Source organism: Etheostoma spectabile, chromosome 4 (assembly GCF_008692095.1).
Source record: "Etheostoma spectabile isolate EspeVRDwgs_2016 chromosome 4, UIUC_Espe_1.0, whole genome shotgun sequence".
In the NCBI taxonomy this organism is placed as follows: domain Eukaryota; kingdom Metazoa; phylum Chordata; class Actinopteri; order Perciformes; family Percidae; genus Etheostoma; species Etheostoma spectabile.
Window position 1 is genome coordinate 14,064,413 of NC_045736.1, and position 25,131 is coordinate 14,089,543.

The 25,131-nt window shown below is 42.4% G+C and overlaps 1 protein-coding gene across 1 annotated transcript; it reads left to right on the forward strand.

Moving 5' to 3' along the window:
- The first annotated feature begins 1,973 nt into the window (after window positions 1-1,973).
- On the forward strand, window positions 1,974-24,273 carry ccdc66 (coiled-coil domain containing 66). Its single transcript, XM_032512990.1, is given in 23 exon segments — window positions 1,974-2,190; window positions 5,331-5,389; window positions 6,610-6,632; window positions 6,809-7,060; window positions 7,256-7,505; window positions 7,912-8,074; window positions 9,204-9,295; window positions 9,760-9,794; window positions 9,797-9,823; window positions 10,781-10,873; window positions 11,674-11,808; window positions 12,783-13,021; window positions 13,797-13,881; window positions 13,986-14,144; window positions 14,326-14,395; window positions 15,099-15,308; window positions 15,701-15,932; window positions 17,602-17,824; window positions 18,250-18,302; window positions 19,715-19,785; window positions 19,788-19,889; window positions 21,492-21,607; window positions 21,986-24,273. Coding segments are annotated over 23 exon segments (2,802 nt in total). The 5' UTR covers window positions 1,974-2,179; the 3' UTR covers window positions 22,088-24,273.
- Window positions 24,274-25,131: the final 858 nt, after the last annotated feature.

Genomic DNA, 25,131 nt, shown 5'->3' on the forward strand with positions numbered 1-25,131 from the left:
CCTCTTGCTCCTCTTGCTCCTCTTCCTCCTCTTCCTCCTCTTCCTCCACAGGCTCGGGGGACTCAGGTAGTTATCACAATCAGAATCAGAATCAGAAATACTTTATTGATCTCCGAAGGGAAACTCTGTGTTACAATTGCTCAGATATTAGCAATATAAGAAATATAAATAAAGAAATAAAGAAATATAAGGAGTGTGGATAGTTACATAGTTAAAGGTTTATTATGATACAGTATTTACATAAATAACATAATTAAGGTTTTGCAATGGTGAAAAGTAATAATAATAATAATAATAATAGTAGCAGTTGAGTATTGCACACATTACAAGCCAGTGTTATTGCACAAAACAGATAATATTGTCCAGATTCAACCTCTCTAAGTGTCTGTGTGTCAGACACTCAGAGGGAGGAGTTATAAAGTTTGATGGCCACAGGCAGGAATTACTTCCTGTGGCGCTCTGTGGTGCATTTTGGGAGAATGAGTCTATCACTAAAAGTGCTCCTGTGATTGAGCAGCAAGCCATGGAGTGGGTGTGAGACATTGTCCAAGATGGCATGTAGTTTGGACAGCATCCTCCTATCTGACACACCCGACAGAGAGTCCAGATCCACCCCCACGACGTCACTGGCCTTGCGAATCAGTTTATTGAGTCTGTTGGCGTCTGCTACCCTCAGCCTGCTGCCCCAGCATGCAACTGCAAAGAGGATAGCACTGGCCACCACAGACTCATAAAACATCCTCAGCATCTTCCTGCAGATGTTGAAGGACCTCAGCCTCCTCAGTGAAGCACAGTCATGTCTAGGGAAAGAGACGGTTGAGTTAAGGTTAGAAATATTATTTGAGAGTCTTGTGAATGCAATTCAAAATGTATTTTCATCTAGAGGTGGAATAACTGACCAAATAAAGGGACCCATGGCACACTCAATTTTGAAGTAGTGGAAGTGCATAAGAAGTGAAAAACACAACAACAACAAAAAATGAAATTTTTATTAAACGAAATCAGATATCAAACCAAAAAACTACATAGTTTACATTGATGCGCACTACCTTGCAATATAAAATCTTTGTGTAAATATATCTGCAAATATATACCTGCAAAAACAAGTGGTCGAGTTATGAAAGTAGGAAAGAAAATCTAAAAAAACAATAGTGTATGTGCAATGTTTGTAATAAACATTATATAATGCAAGTAAGTAAGAATAATAATTACAACTTACATTAAGATGTATGAAAACATATGCATGCGTTTCATATATATAATAATCGTGATATATATATATATATATATATATAATATATATATAACTATATACCATATATATAGTATATATACAATATTATATAATATAGCAATATTTAATAAATAATCATAGTATAATAATAATAATCATGTCATAACAAAACAAAATATAGTGGTATAATATATGTAGTCTAATGTAAATAAGATATATAGAATAAATACTAACTTTAGTAATGTACAAAAGGTATATAAAGTATTTATCATGAAAAATAGTTAATTTGTTGTATTGTAAACTATGGAATAAATCGTTAAACCTGAAGTCCTGTTTCACTACGTATTTACTGAATGTAAATGTTTGTATTTTTTCACATAGTGGGTTGCCTTCACTGGCATTTTTTAGGCATATGGGGTTCTCAGAGCACTGGATATTTATTGAAGGTCTATAGGGGTTCTGCGTAAACATTCGTAGTCCCTATACAATGGTAATAACGTTAGAGTATAAAGGTATACTATCTTCCGTGATCCGTTAGTAGTATAGTAGTAGTAGTAGTAAGAAGAAGTAACGTAAGTAAGTAATCGTTACATTTTGGCTTGTTGGTTCGGTCGTTTCAAATAAATGCCCAGTCTCCGTAAATGCACCACCGTCTAGCGTAAACGTCCAAATCCAAGTTTGATTGGCCGGTAATTTTACAGTCAAACCGAATCAACCAATCGGTGAAGCCGTTCTTGGTTGTTGTCGGCAACCAACTGACACAATTCACCAACCAGGAACTGGCCGAACTGGCGTGTGACTTTCAAAGCAGTCAGCTCTCATAATACGTCCGTGGTCAAGAGCTGGACACAAGCGTTTTTTTTATTACGTGATAAATTATTTATCAATTGCATGGTCGTGTCTTTATAAAGTTGTCGGTAAACGTGTTGCCGTCCATATATCGGCATGAATCTCGGGTGAGTTATTATTTTCTTCTTTTTCCTACATGGATGTATCAAGAGAACGTAGCAGGCACGTTAGCTAGCGACGTTAATAACGGTTAACGTGACATCTAGCCGGAGGCTAACCTACTGACCGACTGCGTCGCAGGGAAACGCACGGGCATATATGTTAGCTCGCGACCAAAACTGTGAACAAAAAACAGACTCATGTCGTAAAACACGCGACATTATTGACAAAAAGATGCACAGTGTGGAGATAAAGGAGTCGTCCCCCACTAACACAGAACGTTTAGGGAACGTTAGGGAACGTTAGTTTTTGGTTCTCTAAAGGTTCGTTCGAACCAAACCAAAAGCTAACGTTTAGGGAACGTTCCCTCCTGGTTATAACGTTCTCTAAACGTTAAGAGAACCAACCTACTGTAACGTTCCCCTGTGGTTGCGCCGTACCTTCAAACAACGTTCCCGTTTGGTTGTTTTTGGTTGTTCTGAGTCAGAAGCATGGTTTGCTGTCACTTGATTTATTCACTCAAAAATGATTCGACTTATAAAATTTAAGAAAGATAAACAGCATAGCATTTATTTTAAGGCTGATATCAATTTAGCTTAAAACAGTACTTTTGCTTGACTTCGTTTTTTTAACTGTCTTAGTGAAACAACTTAAAAGAGGAATCTATCAATGGGACGATTTTCACAACTAAGATAATTCACTTCTTTATTCAGTTTGAAAACCTAACCGTTACAACCCCACACCAGTAGCCACAGCTGTGGTTCAGCCTTTCAGCGACAGAGCTTTTGCTAGTCGTTGTAATTACTCGACCAGAGGCAAAAAAAATCAGCTTCAATCCTTTCATGCAAATACAAAATAAGATTAGATTAGATTAGATTCAACTTTATTGTCATTACACATGTACAGGTACAAGGCAACGAAATGCAGTTTGGGTCTAACCAGAAGTGCAATAATAATAATAATAATAATAATAATAATAAATTGAATTTGTATAGCGCTTTTCCCAAGCTCAAAGTCGCTTTACAGAGTAGAAACGATAGCAGTAAGTGCATGATATATACAATGGTTTCATAAGTGCATAAGTGAATAAATATGGAAATGAATACTATTATAAACAGAATTTTACAGACGGGTTTGTCCTATGAATATAAAATATAGATAAATTACAAGTCACCCTGTGTCTAGAGTATAACGTTAATAAACCAAAATTGGTACTATAATTGCAGTTGGTTAAATGCATGGCCTCCAGGGTTAAATGTGTCGCTTCGTCAGCGTGTTAAAATTAAAATTAAAATACAATTTTTTTTTTTTTTTTGATTTCCAGGAACAATTCAATTTTATTTATGATGCCAAATCACAACACAAGTTAGGCCTATCTCAGGACACTTTCCAAATAGAGTGGGTCCACACCATACGCAGAGACCCAACAGCAATTTAGTATGAACTTTCTGTCATAATTAATGTAATCAAATGTATTCTGGACATTTCCCACAAAATGTATTTAAGTAATGTTGCATATGCTTTTTTTTTTTTTTTTTTTTTTAATGCCATCTTTATTGCAAAAAATACGAAACAGAACACTAAACAACACACAAAAGTAAAAAATACAAACACAACAAACATACTAATACAGTAGAAGTTGCCAGGGGAAGCTTAAAGGTCGTTAGAGAGATAAGGAGGACCGTATGCTGACAGTTTTAGCTTTACCTTTTTGTTATGGGAGCCCGAAATCAGATTTACATAATGCACAACATCATGGAAAAAAAGAATAAAATTAGGTTTTTTAGAACTGAATTTACATTTGTGAATATGAAATTTGGCCAAAAGGATTAATACATTTATAATAAAAAACCTTACTTTTTCTTTACTTTGAGTTCTATAAAAACAAAATGCAACATTTTCCCATAATAGGGCAAAGTCTTTATAGATACGGTCAATGATAAATCTGCTGAAGTTTTGCCAAAATCTTCTGGAAATTAAAATACAATCACAGACCCCCTTCACTGACATAAGACGGGTCCCTAATGAGTTCCAGGTGTGCTGTGGAGTTCCCGGGAACTTTGTGAAAGCAGCATTTCAGGCCAAAAGGCCAAGCGTGAAAAACAGAGTAATAAATGAAAATATTTAACGTTGTTTAACATTCTGTCCGTTTAGAGTCAACATTATTAAATTTAATTGTGTTGTCATTGCGCGTAGTGCAAGTACTGAGACAATGAAATGCAGTTTAGCATCTAAAAGAAGTGCAAAAAGCAGTAATAGTAGTTTACAGTAATACAGCAAAGTAAAATGTATGGGTATTTGAGATCGTATATGCAAGTAGGCCTAATTGTATGTGCGGCAGTATTGAATAAGTGTGAGCCAGCCAGTGAGGCAGAGACAGTGGGTTTACCCGTTGTGTGAGTTTTGGTGTTTGGCACGTGATGTAATAACCTGGCAACGTGATGCAGCGTGTACTGTTCTGTCTCAATATCTCAGTGTCACAAAAGTAAAAAAAAAAAACTAGTCTGTTTTCAAGCAACCAGAAATTTGGTAATTTTAGACCAAAGGCACTGGCAGGCAAGTATATATCTTTTTTCATTCATTCCAGCCTTTATTTAACCAGGATAAAAAACTCCATGAGATTAAAAATCTCTTTTACAAGAGTGTCCTGGCAAGTGGCAGCAGCGCGGTTTCAAATAGACACAGAGACACTTACAGGTAAATACAGTACATACACACACTTTCACTCATATTAAACCAACAATGTCATCATAAAAAAAACCTGGGTCTTGGGTCTTTGCACCCAAATGACCAAACATATTATATGATTGTGGAAATGTCTTGAATGAGACAGGGGTTTGGGTTTTTTATCATAAAATATATCTGATAAAGGACGACTGAACAGACTGAAATGTCTTAAAATAATAAATATTCCAACTGTTTAAATATTGAAAGCTGAAACCCTCCAGTTACTACTGGCTCCAGGACTAACACAGCACTAACTCACAGACCTGTCTGTTAAGTTTAGTTAATCAGTTTTTATAAAACAGAGAGGTGAAAACACTAAAAGAACTGGTTCTTTACACACAGTAACATTTTCAGTCTACTTACTACTTTTACGCTACTGTGTTTCTTCTGTTTGCTGACATTTCCCCTTTTTTGTGAACAGAGACGGCCTGCTGTTCGAACTTGAAAATGGAAAACCCAAGTTGATTTTACTCACTCATGGTGAGACCTTTTCTTTACTTAATTTATATATATGTATATATATATATATATATATATATATCGATCGTCCGGCCGATATATATCAATATATAATGTACAGTATATATACATTGTCCGGCTGTGCGGCTGCTGTGTTCGCCGTTAGTTTTTTCCCGCCATTATTTACAGACAGGCGTCCACAGGGAGCTCTGCGTTGCTGGAGACGCTGCAGTTCACATGCAGACCATGCACTGCCCCCCCGCCCCCCCCACCACTAGCACCATGGCAGTCCTAAATTACAAATCAAGCACTTTATCTCAATGGCTACTTTTCAGGTTTATTGTTTTCTTAAATTATTTAAATGTGTTGACAAAGGACGTTTTGTGATGACCTTATTATATCTGTCTTACAATATGTTAGCAAGCAATCCATTACCAAGGCTTAGATGTAGATGTTGATGAAAGCCTTTGACCATTGCACGGTTAACCATAAGCAGTGCACCCGTCCATATGATGCACATTGCACACATCATTTGGTTGATATGAATGTAAGATGACTGCAGAAGTGACACTGATCTGTGTTTTTGTTTTATTATTTTTAAAGAAATGGCAGAGCGGATTCCGCAAACAAATCCAGTGTGGCAGGGTTTACATTTTAAAGATGTAGATTGAGGGAGCAAAAGCAGTATCGGCTCCAAATATCAGCTCAAGAAAATCGGCGGCCCGCATCGGTCATCGGTTAAGGCTGATGAAAATAAAATTTCGGTCGATCCCTAATACGTATATATATATATATATATATATATATATATATAAAATTGATCTTCGCTGAAATGATAAGTTGATCAGTTAGTTAAATGACAGAAAATGAATAATTGATCATTTTTAGTGTATTTTGCTGTTTTAAGTTAACTGTATTTCAGTTAAATGCAGTGACACTTCATCTTAAAATGTAATATGATTAGTTTTGCACATTACTTTTATTTGAGATACATACTGGGACTGTAAAACTAGCTTTTATTGAATTAGGAATATTTGTTTTTATGTTATCTAAATTAATGGCTAATAATATATTATAATATATGTATATACTGTATATAGATAATATGTGAAAAGTGAAAAAATAAACCCTTTTAAACTTTTTAAATGGTGTGCGTGCACGTGCGTGCGTTTAAGTGTGCGTGCGTGCGTGCGTGCAAGTGATTCATGGGTTCTCACTGTCACGTCTTTCTTTTACTGTAGGCGGTGAGAAGACTCCAGCGAAGGTAAGAATCATCCTTACAGCCATAAAAGCTCCTGGGCATCTACATAATTTTGGCCAGATATTGCAGAATACAGCACAGATTTATGTTTATTATCAACATGAATGCTGATAGGAAACACTAACAACTTCCTGGTGTTATCTTTTATAATTTTCTCTGATTTGAACGTCATCCAGCAGCTGTCCTTCAGGCCCAGAGCGGGTAGCGTCCTGGGCTCCAGGCAGCCGTCCTGTGTGGAGGAGGCGCATGGAGAGGAGCGTCCAGCCCGGCAGCAAGCGGGGAGGCAACGAGAAACCAAGAGCAAGGCAGGAGGAGGAGCAGCCGCCTCCTTCGCCCCCAACCCCGCCACCACCAGGGGAAGGAGCACCGCTCTGACATCATCCAACACACATGAGCACAACAAAGGGGGCAGCGTCAAAGTTGGGGCCAAAGTAAGTGTCATGTAGGGTCCCGTTTCGCTGCTTCACTCTTGACTCTTTATCTCCTGACATCGTGTGTGTGTGGTGTGTGTGTGTGTGTGTGGTGTGTGTGGTGTGTTGTGTGTGTGGTGTGTGTGTGTGTGTGTGTGTGTGTGTGTGTTGTGTGTGTGTGTGTGTGTGTGTGTGTGTGTGTGGTGTGTGTGTTAGGTGAAGTCAGACAGATACAAACACAGCACTACTGTTGGATCCCTGAGAACCAATGGGAAACCAGGACAGGCTCAAGCCGGCGGAAAGGTGGGACTAAAAGACACGCTGGCCAGTGGGGACGCAGGACTGAAGGACAGTGTGGTGTGTCTGACCAATGAGCAGCTACAGCAGATCCTTCACACGGTCCAGACCTCGAGCAATGGCCAACACCCCCCAGACGACCACAGGACCCAGGGCAGAGGTAGTGATGGTAGTAATTACAGTGGTAGTGGCTACACTGCACAGTGGGAACAGACATAACTGTCACTAGACTTTAGGGCTGCAATTAACAATTATTTTCATAGTCGATTAATTGATTAAAATGTAGATCAGTGTTCCCAAAGCCCAAGATGACGTCCTCAAATGGGTTCTTTTGTCCAAAAATCATAGATATTTGGTTTACTCACATTTCAGGAGCTGGAGCCATAGAACTTTTACTTTTATTTTCATAAAAAATGACTCCATGAAACCAATTAACCGACCATCAAAATAGTTGGCGATTAATTAAATAGTGGACAACTAATCGATTAATTGATCAATCGTTGCAGCTCTACTACTTTGTAGAATTTCCCTCCTTGTCATTATAATGCACAACTTCATGTCTTTATCTCTGTTAGGAAATCAAACCGACTCAAAATCTGTCTCCACAATGAATGGAGGAGGAGGAGGAGGAGGAGGAGGAGGAGGAGGAGGAGGAGGAGGAGGAGGAGGGGAGATGAAGGAGGAAGACAGAGGAGAAGGAACAGATACAATTGGAAGATCACAGAATAAAGACAACAGGTATGGCGCCTGCATCAACAAGCTTTTGTGCAGCAGACAAGAGGATTTCCTCTGGATGCAGTCCCATTAAGAAGACGTTGAAGTTGAAATAGATCACTATGATTACAGTTAAAAGAGTGGTAAGGGTCAGAGGTCAATTCTTCTACCCTACAACCAGACCTATTGTTCCACTTCTTCATGTCTTCACTGTCTAATGGACACACAAAAAGATGTTTGGTGTTCAGTACGGCTTACAGATGAATTAGTAGGTTAGGTTCTCAAATTTTTCACACAGCCTACCACTTTAGAAAATATTAGGCTCTTTAAGCACGACCATTACGGCCAACCTAATAGAGTAGCGTTGGTAAAACCTTTTTCAGCTACGGACGGTTCACGCAGGAGGCAGGTTTATTCCTAAAAACAATATTTATCGCCAACAGCAACAGCCACGCTGTAACGTTACTGCCTCCGTCCCGCTCCAACTGAATCCAAATTTGAGGTAACTAGGATCATATCGCCTTACTGTGTTTTTAGAACCATTTATTTTACCTTTGCCTACTATCTTGCCATCCCATCTCGTAACTGATTATGGATGTATGGGCACTCCGTTCATGAACATAACAATGTAGCTGATATCTGAACAAAAATATAACACTTAAACACTTACTTTTAACTTCTCATAGTATTATTATCGGAAATGTAGTATTTCTATAGAATTATGTTTTTAAATTTTGATTATTATTATTATTTTTTTTATATATATCAAAGATTCCATCCACGCTCCCCTTTTTTACTGCTGAACTCTGGTCCTCTAGAGGAGATTTCACACTGTTTCCAACATGACCCATTGGTTGAGTTGTTAAGGAGTCGTTGCAGGTAGGTCACTATAGTTGCATTGTGTGTTTTTAGAAGTCTGTGCATGGGGCAGCTAGGTAGCCTACTGTGTGTGGGTGCACCCAGGGCTGGAGGTGATCTGGCGCAACGATGGTGGGTCGTGCACGCCTGAGTGTTGACCCCCCCCACCCCATTCCATGTCTTCAGCTGTCCTATAGAAGAGGTGAGGGCCTAGGATGCCCAAAGAATAGTCAAGAAAGAAGTCAGTGTATGTAAAATGGTGGTTTAAAAACAGAATGATGCTGCTGTTGTTTAGGTTGCCTGGATGTCCGTTCAGCTGGCTGGAGGAGCGGCAGTCAGACAACAGAGCAGCCATCGAAGCCAAGAAGGCTCAGTGGAGGAGAGAACTGGTAACCACACAGTACCGCAAACACCACCACACACACCACACACACACACACACACACACACACACACCACACACAACACACACACGCGTATTTTAAAGCTGCAGTTATTCATATTTATATTCATTATAGTGTAGGGCTGCAACTAACGATTAATTAATTATTTTCTCGATTAATCGATTAGTTGTTCAGTCTCTAAAATGTCAGAAAATTGTGAAAAATGTGGATCAGTGTTTCCCAACGCCCAAGATGACGTCCTCAAATGTCTTGTTTTGTCCACAACTCAATGGTATTCAGATTACTGTCACAGGGAGAGAAGAAACTAGAAAATAATAATTTTTAACAAGCTGAAATCAGAGAACTTTTACTTTCGTCTTTAAAAAAATTACTCAAACCGACTAATCAATTATCACAATACACAATATTCTCCACACTTTGGTGTGTGTGTGGTGTGTGTGTGTGTGTTAGATGAACAAGTGGCACTGAAGCAGAAGCAGCAGCAGCGCGTTCGGCACCTGGCAGACTCCAGGTACGGCAGATATTTGATCTTTAAAACCTTCTGATCTTTAAAAGTTTCACATTGTTGGTTGTTTTCGTCTGACTGCTGATGGTTTCATATGTCAACACTATCATTACCGTTAGCTTGGAGACCTTATTAACCTGTTGGGTCACGGACAAAAGAAAATGACACCACCCAAACTAGTAGTCAGTCTGACCGGCGGTGAGATGTTGCATTTCCTAACGCTCAATTTGGTTTATCAACGTTAGCAAAGCAACACAGCAGATACGTCAGATAGGTCAGACCTCGTTATTTAACTATATATCTTTTAACGTTACAGTTACGGCTGAAAATGACAATAATTTTAACGAGTCTGCCAATTTCATTTATCTCTGCAATTCAAAGCAACAGCCACTTGTCTACCCAGAAGTTATTTTTGTGTTAACGCAACGTCACGTGATTAGGTCTTTAGCACCTTTCAAAACCTAGATTACCAAGTGCTTTACAAAAGGATAAAAGCTTAAAAGAACAAAAGACGATTACAACACAAGCAATACAACGGGAGGAAATAGCACAAAGAACACAAAACTAAATCAAAGCATCACAACTTAAACACAAAAAGGAAGGTCTTCAGTTGTGATGTAGAACATCCAAGAGTTTGCTGACCTGACTCCCAGGGGGACAGTTAACCCCCTTGTGTTTTAGTTGGCCCTGTTCAGGTCGACTTGAGGGGCCTAGCAGGAGTATACGACATTAGTAGTTCACTAATATACTCTGGAGCATTTATGTGTTGAATATATGACACAATGAGGTAGAGTGTTTGGTTTATGAAACATGCATTGATCAGATTTGTCCCCATCTTTTATTTGTTCACTTTTTACCAAGTTAACTAAAGTACAATCAGTGAAATGTACAGCTCCTGTCAGAGAGTTCAATTATTATTATTGTGTGTGTGTGTGTGTGTGTGTGTGTGTGTGTGTTTTTCAGGCAGAGGAGGACACTGAGAGTGTGTTCTCAGTTCAGAGCTCCCTCAGCTACAGAGATCAGCCTGCAGCCATCAGATCGAGCCTCAGACTCGGGGTAAATCTGACCTGTGAAGTAAAACTGAGCAGCATAGCCGCACACTGCAGCGTTTCCTCCTTTGTGTTTGATTGTTCATCCAAGCGAACACAAACCTGGTCAAGCCTGGATGGCACCAAATAACAGCACCAGGATACAGTATTTTCTCTTTCTTTCATCCCTCCACACCGCTGACACAGTGATACTCTGAACTCTTTTCCTACACATGTTAACATGTTAGAAACATGATAAAGAAATGACTTTTCTCCAGAAAAAATGGAAATTAGTTAAAGCCGAGGTTTGTCATTTTGAAAAGCTAGCTAAATTTAAAAGTAGCATCTCTTCTGGGGCTCCGTCTAACCCCATAACTCCAAGCTAGTGTTAACAATACAGCGACAACGCGCTTGAAGTTCAGGTACATACATAGCATAGCAGGGGTGGAGTATACACAGCAGGGCAAGGAGATTGGTTCTTTCAAAGCAGACTATTAAAGTTGTGATTGGTGGGTGTTTTTACACGATTACAGCAGCTACAAATGACAGATCTTTTTTGATCCTTCTTCAGAGACCATAAGTTATATATTACATTTGAGAAATCAGGTTACGGCAGAAAGCTGACAATAACCATGTTACCAAAGTGCATGTAAAGGCACTTAGTGACACACAGAGATGAGTAGATTTCTGGTGTTTCTCAGTTCTTGTAAAATCACCTGTGTGGTAATATTTTCTCTCCTCTTCTGTGTATCCTAAGCCCGATATGTTATTCCACTGTGCCACAGATTTAAATTAGACAAACAAACCCAAACTGTGTTGTCTCTGAAGGAGGTCACCCCGATGGAGGAGGTGCCGACTGTCGAGAGGAGAGAGGAGCAGAGGAGACGCTGGCTGGAGGAGCTGGACAGACAGAGAGAGGAGACGAGTGAACGCAGGAGACGAGAGAAACTGCTGCAGAGCCAGGTACAGTAGAGACACATTAGAGACCAGAGCCAGGTACAGTAGAGACCAGGTACAGTAGAGACACATTAGAGACCACAGTAGAGACCAGGTACAGTAGAGACACATTAGAGACCAGAGCCAGGTATAGTAGAGACACATTAGAGACCAGAGCCAGGTACAGTAGAGACACATTAGAGACCAGAGCCAGGTACAGTAGAGACCAGGTACAGTAGAGACACATTAGAGACCAGAGCCAGGTACAGTAGAGACACAGTAGAGACCAGAGCCAGGTATAGTAGAGACACAGTAGAGACCAGAGCCAGGTACAGTAGAGACACAGTAGAGACCAGAGCCAGGTACAGTAGAAACACAGTAGAGACCAGAGCCAGGTACAGTAGAGACCAGGTACAGTAGAGACACATTAGAGACCACAGTAGAGACCAGAGCCAGGTACAGTAGAGACCAGCTACAGTAGAGACACAGTAGAGACCAGAGCCAGGTACAGTAGAGACACATTAGAGACCAGAGCCAGGTACAGTAGAGACCAGGTACAGTAGAGACACATTAGAGACCACAGTAGAGACCAGAGCCAGGTACAGTAGAGACACATTAGAGACCAGAGCCAGGTACAGTAGAGACCAGGTACAGTAGAGACACATTAGAGACCACAGTAGAGACCAGAGCCAGGTACAGTAGAGACCAGGTACAGTAGAGACACAGTAGAGACCAGAGCCAGGTACAGTAGAGACACATTAGAGACCAGAGCCAGGTACAGTAGAGACCAGGTACAGTAGAGACACATTAGAGACCACAGTAGAGACCAGAGCCAGGTAAAGTAGAGACACATTAGAGACCACAGTAGAGACCAGAACCAGGTACAGTAGAGACCAGGTACAGTAGAGACACAGTAGAGACCACAGTAGAGACCAGAGCCAAGTACAGTAGAGACCAGGTACAGTAGAGACATGTTAATTTTTCACTGTTTCATGTTCAAGAAAGAGGACCATGAGCTCTGGGCTACACACTTTGACTCGATGCAGAGACGGCCTCCTGTCCAGACTGCAGCTCCGTCAGCTCCACCTCCACCTCCAGCCCCGTCCAATGGCTCGGAGCGAGGGGAGTGGGAGCCCTCGTCCAGCCTGTCCCTGGTCTGGGAGGCCACAAGCAGCTGTGGAGCAGAGAGTGTAGGCAGAGCCAGCATTGATACGACCAGTGGATACCCAACCAGAGCCAGGTAGGAGGGAGGACTGAAAGATGAAAGGACAGGAGGCACAGGTTATGGAAATGTGTCTGTAAAGTCAAACATCATTTCCTGTTGATGACATTTGAGTTGAAACCTCCATCACACACATCAGTTTCCACTGTAACCATGCAAGTTAATTGTTCATACAATATAGTAGCGTGATCTATTAAAATTGGCTGGATACATGGTGAAAAGTAATTTGCTCTTCCACAATGCACATCCAAATTTTCTTCAACACTTGCCATTTTCAGTATGTAGCTTGCTAGCTCAAAAGTTGTTTCCCGTAGCGATGGGATTTTAGTAACAGCAACACACAGGGAGCGGATGGGGCCTGACACGTCAGGCCTTGTCATAGAAATATACTTCTGTTGATCCAGTTTAGAAAAATTTTGAAGATAGCTGCTTTAAAATTATATTCACTTTTATAAAGGGCACATAATGACTTGTTGAGGACTTGAAACACAATGTTTAGGCCTTGGACTTGACCTGGGACTTGTTGGTCTTGACTCTGGATTTCATAGCCAAGATTTACTTGTGGCTTGAAAAGCGCTTGTCCCACCTTTTCTATTTGTCTGGCTCTGGCACAGGACGACAACGTCCCCATTCTTAATCCCGCCTACAAAGCTGTGATTGGCTTAGTTCTACTTCCAATCCGACATATCACATCACTGATAGATGTGGGCAGTGAAACGGGTCTGGATCAAGGCCCGCTCCAGATGTGTATGATTAAATGTAAGTTTTCTTTGTTCTACTGTGTTTCGTCCAGCTATCTGAGGACCATGACCGCCCTGCTGGACCCCGCTCAGATAGAAGAGAGAGAGAGGAGGAGGCTCAAACAGCTGGAGCAGCAGGTAGGAGGAGGAGGAGGCTCAAACAGCTGGAGCAGTAGGAAGGAGGAGAGCGAGGTTTTATCACTTCCAAAATATTTGACCATCTCTCCTGTCTCCTCCCCCAGCAAGCAATCGAGCTACAGGTGGAGGAGCGTCGGCGGCAGAGGGAGCAAGAGGAGGCGAGGAGGAGAGAGGCGGAGGAAGAGGAAGAGAGGAGGGTGGCTCTGGAGAGGGAGATGCTGGAGAGACGGTACGACCTGGACACACGGAGGGAGAAACAGAAGGTCAGGACACAAACAGCGCACGATTCTTCACCACTAGAGTTATTTTCTCCACATTTAAAATATGACTGTGTTCTGATGAGGGCAAAAGTGAAATTTGCTGTACTTGCAGTTGCATCAGTGTCTGACTTCTGTCTTTGTGTGTGTGTGTGTGTGTGTGTGTGTGTGTGTGTGTGGTGTGTAGTCGAGCCCCCTGGCAGCGCAGCCAAAGACAGACGACGTCCAGAGACAGCAGGAGACGCTGGAGCCCAGCAGTGAGCAGAGCTTCTGTCCTAATATACAGATCCAAACAATTAAACTACGTGAAACTGACCCCAAACCAACATTCTTAAGTTGTGAAAGCTGTCAATCAAACTCTGTAGTGGTCCTTTCCTTAAGTATACGTCCCAATACAACGGTGTAAAAATATGCTACAAGTAAATATACTGCATGTTTGGTCTGCTGCTATTTGGACACAAACGCATTACCTGAAGCCTGACAAGATGGATTTTTGTATGATATGTGATTCTGCACATCTTGCATGATCTTGTGAGATCGCGAGAATCCAGCTACAGTGCAAGGTAATGAAATAGACACTTTTTTATAAGGAATCATGAGCCAAAAAGGTTGGTAACCACCATCTTAAACAATATCTTGTTTTTATAAATGGATTGTTAGCAAAATCTTTACATATCGTGGTTCTTAACTATTGCTGCAAAATAAATGTGATGGAGAAGAAACATAAAATGGAAATACTCGAGTATTAACTACTATTAATACTATACTATACTATTAACTACTTTCCACCTATGGAACGTCTAGTGCAGACTTGAAGGGTAAATACCGTTTTTTGGAAAAGTGGAAAGACAATCCAAAACGGCTTTTCATATTTTTATTTTGTTTCTGTCGACTCTGAAGTGTATTTTACAATGCTAAAATCACTGTTTATTTACCACTTTGTTTCTGTGTTATGTTCAGCAGTTACCAGGCAGGGTGAGTGTTTGGAGGAGGTGGAGGAGGAGGAGAGGAGGAGGAAGAAGACGAGAAAGAGGATGAGGAGGAAGTCAACCGTTACAAAGACTCGGCTGTACAGACAGGTAACTCAGCTACTACTACTACAGCTACCACACCCAATACTACTGTTCATGATGCTTACGGCTACTACTGCCGCAGTGGGAGGGAGGGAGGGTGAGGGGAGGGAGGGTGAGGAAAGGGGGGGAGAGAGAGAGAGAGAGAGAGAGAGAGAGAGTTATTATATGATTGTTCCACAGCGGTTACTTTTAGACCACAAATAAATAACTGTTAAACACTCAGCAGGTGATTTTGTGGGGACAGACGCTCTCATAGTGTAATTCTTCTCCTATGCATCATTCATTGCAGGTGCATCATAAAAATTTATTTTTCTTTGACAACATTCAAAGTAAAGCTAGGCTTTGCTGTTGGCGTCCCTACTAATTAATATTGTGCGTGTGCGTGTGCGTGTGTGCGTGTGTGCGTGTGTGCGTGTGTGGTGTGTGTGTGTGTGGTGTGTGTGTGTGTGTGTGTGTGTGTGTGTGTGTGTGTGTGTGTGTGTGCTCAAGCAGCTCCCTCTCTCCCGCTCAGATCAGACGGAGTTCAGACCCCCGACGTCTCTGCACAGTACCAGCCGCCTCCTTCTCTGTCCGCTGCTCCTCCAATCTGCAGGAACCCAGCGGTGAGAGCCGGCAAGGAGAACATCTGTCTGCCAGGAGGAGCTGGAGACCCATATCAGTCATATGCCAGGACAGATAGGAGCAGAAGAGACAAGAGGAGGCCGGAGTGGAACACACACAGGTAGAAATACACATCTCAAATTTAGATCACTGTGAAGTTGTAGCTGCACCTGAATACGACAGACAGACAGACAGACAGACAGACAGACAGACAGACAGGCAGGCAGGCAGGCAGGCAGGCAGGATCCTGGATGTTGTCTTATTCATTCATGTTTAAATACATGTAATGGTCTGGGCGTATATGTCATTATATAGAAGATATACAAGCAAAACTAGTTCCTTATTCAACCCTCGCAGGTTTAAAACATCCAATGTAAAAATCCACAGTCTCTCCCATGGCCTCCATATTGTCTTCAAGAAGGAAGACGACACAAAGTTACACACACTGGTCAGTATTTACTCTGACCCCGCTGTATCTGTGAGGCAAGGCAGCTTTATGTGTATAGTGTATGTATATAGTATGTGTTAAGTGCTTTACATAAAACATGAAAAAAAACATTTAAAAAAAAAAGCTAAAATAGAATAAGATCAAATACAAGAATAAAAGTTACAGTGAAGTGAAAGAAATAAACAATTACTTTGAAAAAAGCAGTATTTTAAAAAAAAGCAGTATTTACTCTGACCCTCCTGTACCTGGACCCTATTCCTCCAGCAGTATTTACTCTGACCCTCCTGTACCTGGACCCTGTTCCTCCAGCAGTATTTACTCTGACCCTCCTGTACCTGGACCCTGTTCCTCCAGCAGTATTTACTCTGACCCTCCTGTACCTGGACCCTGTTCCTCCAGCAGTATTTACTCTGACCCTCCTGTACCTGGACCCTGTTCCTCCAGCAGTATTTACCCTGACCCTCCTGTACCTGGACCCTGTTCCTCCAGCAGTATTTACCCTGACCTCTTGTACCTGTACCCTGTTCCTCCAGCAGTATTTACCCTGACCCTCCTGTACCTGGACCCTGTTCCTCCAGCAGTATTTACTCTGACCCTCCTGTACCTGGACCCTGTTCCTCCAGCAGTATTTACCCTGACCCTCCTGTACCTGGACCCTGTTCCTCCAGCAGTATTTACCCTGACCCTCTTGTACCTGTACCCTGTTCCTCCAGCAGTATTTACCCTGACCCTCCTGTACCTGGACCCTGTTCCTCCAGCAGTATTTACTCTGACCCTCCTGTACCTGGACCCTGTTCCTCCAGCAGTATTTACCCTGACCCTCCTGTACCTGGACCCTGTTCCTCCAGCAGTATTTACCCTGACCCTCTTGTACCTGTACCCTGTTCCTCCAGCAGTATTTACCCTGACCCTCCTGTACCTGGACCCTGTTCCTCCAGCAGTATTTACTCTGACCCTCTTGTACCTGTACCCTGTTCCTCCAGCAGTATTTACCCTGACCCTCCTGTACCTGGACCCTGTTCCTCCAGCAGTATTTACCCTGACCCTCCTGTACCTGGACCCTGTTCCTCCAGCAGTATTTACCCTGACCCTCCTGTACCTGGACCCTGTTCCTCCAGCAGTATTTACCCTGACCCTCCAGTACCTGTACCCTGTCCTCCAGCAGTATTTACTCTGACCCTCCTGTACCTGGACCCTGTTCCTCCAGCAGTATTTACCCTGACCCTCCTGTACCTGGACCCTGTTCCTCCAGCAGTATTTACCCTGACCCTCCTGTACCTGGACCCTGTTCCTCCAGCAGTATTTACCCTGACCCTCCTGTACCTGTACCCTGTCCCTCCAGGCCCAGCCGTCAGTTCGTTCCCGCCTCGGAGCGTTACCCGGCCACTCTGCAGAGGAACAGACAGGAGAGTCGACAGAGGAGGCAGGCCGAGCTCCTCGCTCTGCAGGAGAGGGCCTGTCTGTCCAGGACCGACCCTCCTCCTCCTCCTCTTCCTCCTCCTCAGCACCAGGAGCCTGGTCTCTCCTCCAACCCCTCACAGACCAGAACCAGTCCCACCAGTAAGGTAGGAGGCTTCCTGACAGATGTACACCTTCATACTGAATTCAGAAAAATACTGCTTTCGTCTTAACTGAACAATGCCTCTGCGCCGGTGTCCATCCGTAGGTTGTCCATCCGTCCTCACGTCCCATTCACATGAACCCTCTCAAAATGTGTTTTAATGAGGGTGCTATAACTCAAGAATTCATACGATCATAATGACATTTCACACAAATCAAATCTAAAGTCTAATTCTACATTTTATATCCAAAAAGGTCAACTCATTATGTTCTGCAAAAACGCTTTTCTATAATTTTTCTATAATTATTCTATTATTTAATCTAAAAGCTCTTGAGGTCCAAAATTGTGATTCACAAAGATTTCTTACTTTCCTACTGCAAACTAACGTCCTGACAAACATTGAGTAGTTAATGACTGTTATTGTTCCAGGTGGAGAGCGTTTCCAGGGGACACGGCATCTCTGCAGCCATCAACACTGAAAGGTGAGCAGCATTTCAAGCATCAGCAATGTGGCTTTCAGAAGGAACACTTTTAGCCTGGTCCCAAATGGCAGCGCAGCTGTGTCATGGCAGGTGCATCTAAGGCTACACTAGCTCTGCAATTACAGTAATAGAGTTAAAACAGTGTGCTTCCCAAAAGTGAAAATCCTGTTAATTCTATCCATGAGGATTTTGATTATCAGCCATGATGTCGAAACCATCCAAGGTAGACGGAGCACGAGCTCCGAGGCTGTTGGACCAAGGTTAATGACCCTGTAGAAGCTAGAAGTCCGTATGAAATCAACCTTGTTTTAAGAAAAACATGTTTTATTGGCAATGTCTTGGAGAAGTACTACACTCCCCACAATCCCAAGAGTAACAGCGACATCTCTGATTGGTGGAGTTTGCACAATGGAAATGATGACTGAACCTCAGTGAGCGGCTAACACTAAAGTCTACGCTCGTTTATCTACGCAGTCTTGTCCTTTTGCCTTTTTTGCCATTTCCAAAACGCTCTGCTGTGCCGCATCAAATGTTTTGTTGTCACGATTCATCTCGTAGCTGGTTGCCGTGGTTCCAGGCTTATAACTCTTTTTATAAGCATTTTCTGAAACGTCAATGGACCAATTGGTGAAAATCACTTCCAGGACCAGAGCCGTTTAAAAAGTGGGCGGTCACTGTTGAGCTCTATTAGCGCTTAATGATTGGAAGTTTTGTCAGTTGAACAACACATATGTTTTACTTATAATTCTGAAGAATTTATGGACCAGTCAAACAAAGAATTGCCAAATTGTGTGCCCAATGATAAATTTGAATTGGATTGCATTGCAGCTTTCACACCTTGTGTCTGAAATAGGCCTGCATCGCAATCTCGATTCACCCTGTTCATAATTTAGTTTGTAAATAACTTCTTTTCTTTTACGACTTTGATTCTCATTTAATTTTACGAGCCGACTGCATCACAAACCCTACTACTTTCTTCTATTAATTTTAAACACAGACTGTATAAAATAGGTTTTAAAGCGCTGCGATGCTCCCCCTTGTCTACAGGCTTGTGGGGAGGCCCAACGTGCTACAGGTGCCAAAAATGATCTATGTTTGGTACTGCCGATTTGTTTTGTGTTGTCACGGTTCATGTGTGTGATAAACATCGTGGCAGAGAATCGTGATATCAATTCTAAGCTAGAAAACGTGATTCATTTTCCCCCGAATCGTGCAGGCCCGGCCTCAAGGCGATAAACACACACGTGCCAAACCAGGTTAAACCAGGTTAAACCAGGTTAAACCAGGTTAAACCAGGTTAAACCAAACTATCAACAAAAACAGAACCTCACCATTTGTATAGTCACAAAATGCACAAACCGGGAAGATGCAGTTGATGCACTCTGACTCCTCCGTGTTGATGTCTCCCCCAGGGGGCGCTCTCCTCCCGTCCCTGCTGTCAGACACAGAGTTCAGAGTCAGCAGGCACCGCCCTCCCCTCCCCCACCCCTCCAGGCCTGGAGTTCATCCCTTACATCCGGACTGATGAAGTCTTCAACCTGGATCCACTGGATCCTGCTGACACCCCCCCACCGCACACACACACAGGTTAGAGACACGCACCCACGGAGGCAGGAAGGCAGGCAAGGGCGTGTGTGCCACACACACACACACACACACACACACACACACACACACACACACACACAGGTAGGAAGGCAGGAAAGGGTGTGTGTGCATGCACGCACGCACACACACACACACACACACAGAGGCAGGAAGGCAGGCAACGGCACCACACCACACACACACACACACACACACACACACACACACACACACACACACACACACAACCACACACACACACACACACACACACACACACACACACACACACACACACACACACAACACACAACACAGGTTAGAGACACGCACTCACAGAAGCAGGAAGGTAGGAAAGGGCACGCATACAAACACAAACACACACACAATAATAATTGAACTCTCTGACGTGAGCTGTACATTTCACTGATTATAATTTGGTCCCCAAATATTTAAAAAGGTGTGTGTGTGTGTGTGTGTGTGTGTGTGTGTGTGTGTGTGTGTGTGTGTGTGTGTGTGTGTGTGTGTGTGTGTGTGTGTGTGTGTGTGTGTGTGTGTGTGTGTGTGTGTGTGTGTGTGTGTGTGTGTGTGTGTGTGTGTGTGTGAACTGTGTGTCTGTTTGTTTAGTCTATTTATCACCCTCATATTGTGTCTGTATTTTATGTCTGTTGCTTTTGTCAAGTCAGTTTCATTGTTGTAGCCAAAAATCCTGAATTTGCCACCAAGGGGTTTATAATCTGGACAGCGTGTAGCTCTCCTGATGCTCCCGGCTGGTTGCAGTTCCACTCTGGTTCCATATGAGGGCGCTCACAGAGTGCAGAATGAATGGAGGTCTATAGAGCTTTGACCCTCAAAATCCACTTTTCTCCAGATAACATTTTTTGTCTATAATTTGATTGTTGTATTCAAAAGGCGGGGGCGAAGAAAATACACACTGCCGGGTGTTGTTTTTTTTAAAGTCGCCTCTTTGTTCTAAAAAGCCTCTTCGAATTTCACTGACATCATACGGCCGGAGATACCGCTTTCAGCAAGCTCTGAGTCACTTCTGTTTTTAGTCACTTCCTCTTTTCTCTTGAGGCATCGACAACACAGCGGACGGGTTAGGCTCTCCCTGTCAATACACGAGTTAGAAGGAGGTTTGCTAATGTTTTAAAGACCACGCCGAAATATTCCCTCTGGCAGTCTGGCTCCACTTCGGATGCCATCAAGCGGGATCTCCGGTCAATCAGTCCTTCACTGACCAATCAGCACTCATTAGCAGAATGCTAGCGTGTTCCGGGCAACAACAACTCAACCTGTAAGAAATCAAAAGGACATGAGTACTCGTTCAACTTTCAACCTATAATCCGTGTCCTAACCCTAACTTGCAAAAACTACAATCAAATCTGAGATTTCTCAACAGCAATCAGGCGAAAGAGACAAATTCAGCCGTCTAGCTCCATAGTATCCCATTCATCAAACACTCGCCCACGATCACCCCCAGTGGATCTCTGGTGGAACTGCAACCAAATCCTCTTCAATGGGGCTCAATAGGGAGGTGAACCGGCTCTCCGCAGACGGGCTCTGATACTACTGTTACAAACCTTACGTTCTCCTCGTCAGAACATCCTCCTCCAAGAGCAGCATCTCCTCATCGACTCCTCCACCCGGACCGGCTTCATAACACTCACACACACCGACAGCAGGAGATCCTCAGAGGCCTGGCCCAGCTACGGCAGGTAACACACACACACACACACTATATATACACAAATATATCTATATATCTACATATATATATAGATATATATAGATATACATATAGCTATATAGATATACATATAGCTATATAGATATACATATAGCTATATAGATATACATATAGCTATATAGATATACATATAGCTATATATATAGATATATAGATATATAGATATAGATATATATATATATAGATATATATATATATAGACATATAGATATATATATATATAAATTGATTAACTCATCACGCTTCTTCAATGTAAAGATTATCTGTTTTTCTGTCTTTTTTGTTAATCTACTAACATGTAAACACAAGTATAGACGTACAAACCAGTGTGTGTGTGTGTTTTCAGGGTTTGTTACAGAAGCAGAGGGAGTTGGAGACGGATCTGAATCCTTTACTGAGGCGCCATGACAACGAGCACCGGCCGCACTTGGCAACGCACCGCATGTGACCGCGGCCACTCAAGACCATGCTGATTCCACCCTCCGCTCCGCTGGAAATACGAGGCAGGTGTGTTTTTCATCGGAGGTGCTGGGCGTTCACCTGGGCGAGCAGGGGGTGAAAGGCGGACGCATCCGGTCAACTTTCAAAGTAAACACCCCGGTTAGACTCCCGATTTCTAGATCACATCACTTCACCGTTTTAAAAACAAAAACACGGCCACAAAACTTTGATCCGTGTCGTTCATAACTGGACTAAATGGAAGAAACCATTTCCCTATGTAGGCTACCTTCTCCTTTTAGAAACACAAATATCCAAGAAAAATCACCAAAACAAAAAATCTGCGAGTTGAAGAGGCAAACTTTCGGCATTCGCGTCTGGTGGGATTTAGGGGTGAGCGACCCCGGCTTTGTGTGTGTTCCTGAGTCAGGGGGAAGCAGTGAACCAACATTGAACTGGAACAGGAGCTCGTTCAGTCCCACAACGCCTGGAACCTGGACGCTAACTGAACCACATCCTGGAGTTCACGTGGATATTTGGGAGTTGCTGATTGTATCAGTGTGAATTTAATGGATTCTCTTGATTTGGGGCATTACGTCCCACCTGTCCTGGGTGTAATTATAATGAAGAGGCAGACGGGATTGTTTTTGTTTTCCTGCCAGCAGCTCAGGAAATCCAACGCAAACCATTTCCCAAATCTTACAAAGCACTTTGCGATTCTTTTAATTTCACTGTTAAAAACCATCGTATCATCACTACAGATAAGAACGGGACAACTCTACAATGTATTCATACGTGCAGATTCCTTCAAAGGAATCTCATGTCAGTTTCAATTTGTTTTAACTTATTTATTTTATTTTTTAACTGACGGCCTTACAGGAGTGTGTGTGTGTGTGAACAGAGGACACTGGAGGTTAGACGGTCTTCACTACAGCCTGGAACTGGGATAATGAGCGAAACTGAGACGACGACATCGTAGGAACGGGAACTCACATTTGCTTTGCGTTCCCTCTAAACCTGAAAATCTAGAAAGATAAATTGTAACTTTTAACTTTGACTGTTTCACCTCCTGTTTTCTTTAAAGGACCAGGGTGTAGGATTCAGAGGGGTCTACCGGCAGAAATGGAGAATCATAATTGTGTTTTCATTAGTTTACATGTACCTGAAACTAAGAAGTGTTTTCATTAGCTAAGAATGAGCCCTTCATGTCCCCCATGTTTCTACAGTAGCCCAGTAGGGACAAACCAAACACAGGCTCTGGAGAGGGCCTTTTCCTGTTTGGATCACCTAAAGGCCACACGAGGTTCTGGGACCCGCTTGGAAAGGGAGGACGAGGGAAGGTTGCAACGTGCACCCTCTCCGCTAGATGCACGGAGGTATTCTAAAACCGGGTTTACGTCCGTGATACTGTACGCGGCTCGCTGAATATGGGGGGGGGGGCGGGGCAGTGTTAGTCCCGCTGGCCCCATCTGGGGGTTCCCACTCGGCCCAGAGACTTTACATGCCGCTGACGTCATATGTGCTTTTAATAGCTTTTCCCGGCAAGGGGGAAGTTTTTTTTTTTTTTTTTTTTTTTAATCTAAAAAGTTATGTATTAATAATTGAGAAAGGCGCCCTGGCAGCAGTTTTACAGCCGTCTCTTTAACTATGGGGGCCTACGGGGAGAATCCTTTGTGGGGTGCAAGGGGATTTTTTGGTTTCAATATCGCGAGCGGGACCTGGACAAAATCAGCAGAAAGGCTGAGCTCTTTACGGGGGGGTGGGGGGGGGGGCGTTAGATGCCACGAAGTCCTACACACTGGCCCTTTAATTCTGCTCTACCTCACAAGACCTTTAAGACCTTTCATACCACAACTGGTCCGAAACTAAAACACCGCTCCTGTTTTATCTCTAACTGAATTTATTATTTTAACATTGTATGTGAAGATTGTGTTTTTAAATTGTGTTAATGCACTTTTGTCTAAGAACGACACTGTACCACCGCGTACGGGGTTCTACCCCGTCCGTTTCTTTGGCGCATCCTTCCTGCAGAGGAGCACGGCCCTTAAATCAGGAATGAAAGACGTGAATTTTTCTTTTTTTCCTTCAGCTTCCTGCAGGCAGAGGAGCTCGGTTTCTTTCTGCTTCGGTGTTGTGGAATTCTTTCTGGTTTTATCGTACTAATGTAATAATGAAGGTGAAGTGGACTGAAACTTTTTACATTTCTTACAACTGCACTTTTTGACTACTTTAAATCAAAACGCAAATAAAGCGGATGATCTTTAAATAAAGTTTGAAGTTTATTCTGTGTCAGCGACCTAGAGGCTTCAGGTTCTGTTGCATAACGGACCTAGACTGGGTAAATAAAATAAATATACAGTTGTGTTCAGAATAATAGTGTCTTTAAAAAAGTGAATAATGCCCAAAATCCACTTTTAATTCCACAATATCAGTGCATTGGGAACACTGCACATTCAATTAAAAATCAAAACATGACCAAAGTCGATCAAGTTTGAAGAAAAAGGAATATTAGGATGTTAAAAAAAAAAAAAACAGTATTTGGATTTTTCTTTACAAACTCAAACATTTACTGTATGAACTGAAAAATAAAAAAGGGTTTGCTTTACTTTGAATCACTGCCCTAATATTTAGGTGCATAACCATTATTTGTGAGAACTGCTTCACATCTGTGTTGCATGGACTCACCTGTGGACAGGTGTTCCAGCCCAGGACCATTGGACTACGTCCCACAATCCCTCTGCATTACTGGGTTTGGTCTCAGAAACAGCATTTAAGATGGTAAGACCCTTGGGGGGGGGGGGGGGGGACTTTGGGCTTTTTCATTTTTTAAACCTATAACGTGCACAAAAAAAAGATATATAACACGGTAGAGGAAAGGGAACCAGCCGTGAGCGTAATATGAGCACTTGAACTTCTACAAACTAGTAGTTTTTATTTCATGGCTCTCTGGCAAAAAAAACCTTGTATGTCCAAAATCTTTTCTGCAAAATGGAAAAAAGGTTAATTTTTAAAACATGTTTTTCACACAAAGTCACAAAATCATCGCGTCACATT